Source organism: Oryx dammah, unplaced genomic scaffold (genome assembly GCF_014754425.2).
Source record: "Oryx dammah isolate SB20612 unplaced genomic scaffold, SCBI_Odam_1.1 HiC_scaffold_23, whole genome shotgun sequence".
Lineage (NCBI taxonomy): Eukaryota > Metazoa > Chordata > Mammalia > Artiodactyla > Bovidae > Oryx > Oryx dammah.
Genome location: NW_024070207.1, coordinates 130904377 through 130911469, shown reverse-complemented (window position 1 = coordinate 130911469; position 7093 = coordinate 130904377). Strand labels below are relative to the sequence as shown.

Genomic DNA, 7093 nt, shown 5'->3' with positions numbered 1-7093 from the left:
GCAATCCCCGCACTTGGGTCATCTGTCCCCCTCCTCCGTCTGCCTGGAACCCCCTGCCAGCTGCCCATCATCCTACTTCCATCCTAGACCGAGAGGGGCCTGAGACAAGAGGTGTGCACCCCAGGCGGTCATTGTCCATCAGGCATTCTGGAATCGCCCCAGTGCTTAGCAAGATGGTCAGCATCCCTGAGGGGGACGAAGGGACCAGGGATCCGACCCTTTCCTGGGGGTGGGGGACAGTGACTTTCATCTCCCGGAGCGGGTACTCGGGAACCAAGACTCCTGCCCTGTGGCAGGCGGGCAGCCCGTCACAGAGGCCTCCACGCTGGACGGCTGCAATCCACAGGAAACCGTCCTCTCCCGCAGTGCTGGGGACCACACGTCTGAGGTCCTGGGGTCCCAGGACGGTTCAAGGGGTCCCAGGACCGAGCTCCCTCCAAGGAGTCTCCAGGGGAGGGGCCTCCCCGCCTCTTCCAGCTCCTGGGGGCTCCAGGCATCGTCCCTGGGCGGGTGGCCACCCCGCCCCTGTCTCTGCCTCCATCCGCAAGCGGCCGTATCCTATCTACATGCCCTTGTACAAGTAGCCACCTGCTCAGGACGGTGGCCCTGTGGGATGTGGGGACCACGCTGTCCAAGCTGGACTCTGTGTTACCCTCATCCTTAGCCCTGCGAGAGAGTCCCGGTTCCGCAAGAGGTCAGGCTCTGAGGTTCCAGGTGGACGTGCGAGGCCTAGGTGGGAGGAAAGGAGACGGGAGACAGGAAGGCAGGCTGGAGGACCCAGCCCACGACATCAGGCCCCGTCTGATGGGGTGGAGCTCCATCAGACCCTGCTCTGCATCCCGGGTAAGACCCCCACACACAGCCCCACCCAAGAGGTGGGGAAGGCAGACGGCTGCCCATGGAGACACAGTCCTGAACACCACCTCCTGGGGGACTCCGGGATTTGGCTCGCATCTCGTGGCCGCTGAGATGTGTCGTCCGGGGTCCATCAGGAGGAGGGACCAGTGAGTGGGGCTGGAACCCAGGAGCTGTGACAGACACACGGACGGGTGACCCATGTTGAGCGAGGGCAAGGAGGAGGCCCCGTGCACGGGGACGTCAGAGACGGCGCCTGGGAGCATCCTGGTGGGCGTTCCGGGCTGAAAGAGGGACGTGTCGGACTGAGACTCAGGTATCCAGTGCGTGGGGGCACCCGGGGGCACCTCCCCGTCCCCGCGGGCACAAGCGGTCACTCCCACGGGGACCTCGACGAAGGCGGGGTGTCCAGGCGACCAGGGTCCCCCCCCCGGACATTCGTTCTGGCCGGCTCCAGGAAATTGCCCAAGACCGAGGTGGAGGGGTGGGTAGCCACTGGGCTCCTGACAAAGCAGAAGCTGCAAACGAGAAGTGAGAACAGGAAAAGAAATACTTTGAAAGAGAAAGTGTTTCTTCCAGGAAAAACCCAGGGCTGTTGCCAGCGTCCTGACCCCCAGATTCTAATTCTAACTCGAGGATGGGGAGGAGGGGCCAGATGCCAGACTGGCTCACACCCTCATGGGGTTGATGCTTCTTATTTTTTTTTTTTTCTGATGAAGCGGAGCCGCCTTCCCCCCCACCCCCACCCCTGCCACCACCGGGAGGCTATAAAAACATTTGAGTGGGGGAGAAAACACACACACAGGCACACACAGAAGTTTTGTTTCTCCTTCAGGAAGCAGACTGCAGCCCACGGCCGGGAAATCAAGCCCAGGGTCCACCCCCAGGCCAGCAGGACAGGCACCAGGGAGGGGCCGCCTGTCTCCCACTGACGTCAGACTCTCCTCTGCATCCCAGGTAAGACCCCCCCACACACACCCCTCACTCAGGAGGTGGGGGAAGGCAGACAGCTGCCCCTGGAGAGTCAGTCCTGAGCAGCACCTCCTGGGGGACACCGGGATTCGGAACACATTTCGTGGCCGCTGAGCTATGTCGTCCGGGGTCCACTGAAGGCTGGATCCAAAGGCTTTATGCCCCAGAAGCAATGATGGAGGGTCTAGCTAACCAATGCCGGTGAAGCAGGTTCGATCCCTGGGTCAGGGAAGATCCCCTGGAGGAGGGCATGGCAACCCACTCCAGTGTTCTTGCCTGGAGAATCCCACGGACGGAGGAGCCTGGTGGGCTACAGTTCACGGGGTCGCAAAGAGTCGGTGTTTCGTGCTGGGTCTCATGGCTGATTGAATGAGCTGGTCGGAGACCAGGAAGAGAGGCTCCTGGTAACCACAGCGCCCACCAACTCTTTATGGCTCAGATTCCTGCCACCTCCAACCCAGGCAAGGCGGGCTGCTAATGTCAAGAGCTCCAGCGCCTCCCTCTTCCAATTCTGCGGACCCCAGCCCCAGCCTCGGGGGGCCGAGGTCTGTCCAGGCAGGCCCTGTCCCTTCGTCCTTTGGGGTCAGCCGCATATGATGACCAAGTTCATGCCCTTAGGGTCTTTGAAGACGTGAGTGCGTCCAAGCGAGGGTGGAAGCCTGTGGGTGGTTACGAATGCCACGGGGCGGCAGCACTGTCTACACTGCGGCGGGGCGGGGAGCTCGGCTCACCTGAGCAGAAGCCAGGAGCCCACTGCCGCCCTTCCAGGAACATCCCCGAGGGCTGTCTACATGGATGAAGACGAGCCCCAGGCCCTCCTCATCGGATCGTGATGAGTGAGAGTCGCCCAGTCGTGTCCGATTCTTTGTGACCCCGTGGACCATACAGCCCATGGGATTCTCCAGGCGAGAATGCTGGGGTAGATAGCCATTCCCTTCTCCAGGGGAATCTTCCTGACCCAGGGATGGAACCCAGGGCTCCCGCATTGCAGGCGGATTCTTTACCGGCTGAGCTGCCAGGGAAGCCCAGGAATGCTGGTATGGGTGGCCTTTCCCTTCTCCAGCATATCTTCCTGACCCAGGGATGGAACCCAGGGCTCCCGCATTGCAGGCTGATTCTTTACCAGCTGAGCCACCAGGGAAGCCTCCTCATCTGATACTTGTTCTGTTTGGATTTTTTTTTTTTCTCCCCGTGAGCTTGCTACCTGGACCATTTGCTGTTATTCAGTGGTGTCCAATTCTTTGGAGTCCCATGGATGATAGCCCCGCCAGGCTCCTCTGTCCATGGGGATTCTCCCAGGCAAGAAGAGTGGAGTGGGTTGCCATTTCGTCCTCCAGGGGAATCTCCCCGACCCAGGGATCGAACCTGCCTCTGCTACACGGGCAGGCAGACTCTCCATCACTAAGCCGGCCACAGAGCCAGGACTCTCGTGGGCAAGACGTTGCGCTGTCCTGGATTGTGATGCTGGCCTTGGAGGCAGCCTCCTCTCAGACTCGGTGCCTAATGCCTCACTCTCCACACCCCGATCCTTGTTCTTTGACTGGATTGCCAGGCGTCCATCCCTGTATACCTCCCCGTGATACCAAGTCTTGGGTCTTCCCTGTTGACCTGTCCTGAGAAGGAGTCTCTCCCAGCTTTGCCCCAGTTCAATGAGAACTACGAGAGTCAGCCTCTGGGATCAAATGTGTGTGAAAGCTGGCGCTTTTGGTGGGCGGGGCACAGGTCGGTCCTGGGGAGTCTCATGGGAGCCTCGGACCAGGCTGGGGGAGCAGGCAAGGTCCTGGATGGCTGGAGTCTAGGCTGGGTGTCGTGATGGAGCAGCTGAGAAAGCCCTGAAGGATGAAGGGGAGAGTCCTCGTCCCTCCTCATCAATTACAGGCTAGATTCTCGAGGTGAGGTGCCCTGGGAGGGGGCTTGAGGGAGGGGCTTGGGGGAGCAATGCTGAGGCCCTGGGGAGGGGCGGCCCCCAGGCAGGGGAGCGTCCCAGGCTCCATCTGTGTGGCCGCCGCCCACTGGCCCTCAGGCGCCGATGGCGTTTGCGTGAGTGACGCAAGCAGGTGGGGAGGGCTGGGTGGCCTCCACCAGGAGACCCCGCGGCTGGGGCCTGGGAAGTGTGGAAGGCGGAGGCCCCGGGGAAGGTTCAGGAGAGCCAGTCTGCTGAGGGGGGTGCTTCATGGGGACTCCAGGGCAGAATTCTGGTGGGGGTGGTGAGACAGCACGGACTGCGTTACCGTAACTCGCTAAGAGCAGGAAACTGAGTCCATGTGACTTCATGCATTTAATTGCACTTCCTTCCACTGTTTGTGAGCCCAGCATTTCCCGGCGCTGCCTGGAAGGTGCTTTCTGGGCTCCTGTATGGGGTGGTGCCAAGGGCGAGTTATAACCAGGGCAGGAGCGCCCGTAGAGACAGGCTGATACACACTCGGGCATGCAGACATACAGGCGCACAGACACGCAAACACATGTAATGTGTGCACACAGACACACACAAACACATGTGTGCACACAGATACACAAACACATGAAGATGCTCACACAGATACATGCGGATGCATGCAAGGCCCACAGAGACACGTGTGTGCACACATGCAGACCTGCGTGTACATGTGCACACACTGTGCACACAGACACATACATGCCATGCATGCACATAAACACGGGCAGTGTGTGCTCACGTGTGCATATACAGACATGCACACACAAGACACACAGGTGCACACAGGCACCAGACATATTCACAGAGATACATGTATGCACGTATATGCACACACAGTGTACACACATATGTACACACACGTACACACATACACACACTCAGCGCACACACACGCATATGGACACGTAGGCATGCGGTATACACGGGTACACACGTATGCACACACGCACACTCAGAGCATGCACACGCATAGACGCATGTGCACACATGCACACACACAGGAGACTCCCCTCCCGAAGTGGCTCCCTGCGCTTCCAGCAGGACACGCCCGGGGGGTTTGGTCCCCTCCCGCCCCCTTCCTCAGCCGTCCTGCAGCCATCCCACTGGTCACTGTATCTTCTCCTCCAGCTGATGCCCGCCGTCCTGTGGGAACTGCCTCGCCCATGGCCCTCCCCGGGCTGGCCGTGCTCCTGACACTCATCTGCTGCTCGATGACCACGGGCCACGGTAGGGAAAGCCGGAGGGAAACGGCCCCGTGCGGTGTGCCGGGGTCCCTGGGGCTGGGCAGCTTTTCAGTTAAACGGCCGTCGCTGGGGTCTCGGCCACGCCGCTTGGCTGCCGTATGAGATAATCAGCCGCTTCCCGTCGTAGCCCTCTTCTCAGCCGCCTTGGTGGGTACATCTTGCAAGACTTGGACCTTGGAGCCAAGATGTTCATACTGATACAGTCACGAGGCTACAGCCAGAGCTGCTGGTGTAGCTGGGGCGCCGGGATCCGTCTCTTATCTTTGATTTTCTGTCATCCTTTTCCTGGGTCGGGAGATGTCCGTGGGAAAATGAGGGTGACGGGCTGAACTCTCTCCTCAGCAAGTTCACGTGCTCAAGTCGTAACCAACAGAACCCCAGAATGGGAGTTGTCTGGAAATAGAGTCTTGACACGTGCTCTGTTTTAAATATTATATATATATACATATACGCTGTTTGGGGTTTTCGCTTCGGCATGCAGGCTTTTCGCTACTTTCAGCGAGCGGGGGGACCTTCTCTCTAACTGCGGTATGCTGGCTTCTCGTTGCCTTGGCTTCCCTTCTTGTGGATCACGGGCTCCAGGGCATGGGTTAAAGGACAGAGTATGGGACTTCCCTGGACGTCCAGTGGTTAAGGCTTTGTCTTCTGATGCAGAGGACGCAGGTTGGATCCCTGGTCAGGGAGGTGAGATTCTTCGCCTTTGTGGCCAAGAATTGAAAACGTAAAACGAAAGCAATAAAGACTTAAAAACTGGTCCACATGAAAAAAGAAAATGAAAAAAAAAATGATGCTTTGGGGGCAACCCCATCCTGTTCTTCTGACGTTCCTCCTGGAGATTTAAGGCAGGTGGGAGGCAGACCTCAGGTTCCCAGGATCGTCACTGATGATGGTGGATAGTGAGCAATTCACGAAACCATCGTGAGACTCCTCCGGGGTAACAGTCGATGGAGACGTGAGAACCGGTGACGGAGACTGTCACGCCGCGTGCCCATCTCTGACAGCCCGGCTGATTTTGGGTGGCGGTCGTGGCTGACTGAGAACATTCAGACTGGGGTTCAGGGGAGCTAGCCAGATGCTGCAGGAGAGGTTTCCCCGGGGGCCGCCCCCACCCTCAGCTGCCCCAGGTACAGAGCTCGTACGTTGCTTCGGCACCCAGCAGTAAGTGCAAACCAGGGGATGCTGGTGGGATTCAAGGACACACGGTGCCCACCAGGCAGGCGTGTGCCGTGGCGAGGGTCTGCACTGGAAGCCCATCCCGTGCGGACTTCTCTGGCTGACCAGCGGACCCCGCACAGGGGCTGAAGGGGGCGATGTACTCCCCGGGTTCCTGTCCGACTCCCCCTGCACGCAGATGGGAACCAGGCTTTGGGCGACAGAAGGGCGCGGAGCCGGGCCAGCTGCTCACCACAGACGCTCTGTGATTGCGTCAGACAGGGTGACCTGCCTGCGGTGACAGTCACAACGTTGCGTAACTGAGAGAGGTTTGTTCCTTCCGCAAATGGTGGTGGAACGGAGGTGTGCGTGCGGCTGCGCGCGTGTGTGTGTGTCTCTGTGTTTGCACGTACATGTGTGCATGTGTGTATACGTGCCTCCGTCTCCACGTGGCTTCTCCTCTGCGTCCGTGTCTCTCCTCTTCTGTGTCTTATAAGGACCCTGTCCTTGGGTTTAGGGCCACCCCCATCCAGGAGGACGTGTGCATATGTGTGTCTATACACACACCCATCCCACATGCGTGTGTGTACGTATGTGTGTGCTCACGTGTATGTGTGCTCACGTATGTGTATGTGTGTGTATATATGTGTATATGTGTGTTGGGGGCGTATGTCTCCCTGGGGGCTACTGGCTTACGCAGCTTTGCATTGCCTTAATAAAATACCATAGTCTGGGGGATTAAATGATGGGTTTATTAATCATAGCCCTGGAGACCAGACGTCTGAGGTCAAGATGTCCCAGGGCTGAGCTCCCTGCAGAGGTTCCAGGGGAGGGTCCTTCCCGCCTCTTCCAGCTTCTGGGGGCTCCAGGCGTCCGTCCCTGGGCTGGTGGCCGCCTCCCTCCCGTCTCTGCCTCCGTCTCCACGTGGCTTCTC

The 7093-nt window shown here is 59.1% G+C and overlaps 1 protein-coding gene across 2 annotated transcripts in view; it reads left to right on the top strand.

Moving 5' to 3' along the window:
* Nucleotides 1-588: 588 nt before the first annotated feature.
* The window catches only part of IL3RA (interleukin 3 receptor subunit alpha), a 19084-nt gene continuing 12579 nt past the window's right edge, over nt 589-7093 (top strand). The window contains exons 1-2 of one of the 2 annotated variants that reach the window (XM_040266421.1): nt 589-1812; nt 4892-4990. In XM_040266421.1, the coding sequence (XP_040122355.1) occupies nt 4927-4990 (64 nt within the window). In that variant the 5' untranslated portion in view covers nt 589-1812; nt 4892-4926. Of the gene's footprint in view, nt 1813-3578; nt 3720-4891; nt 4991-7093 lie in introns of those variants that run through there. The other variant, XM_040266422.1, reaches the window with a different exon arrangement.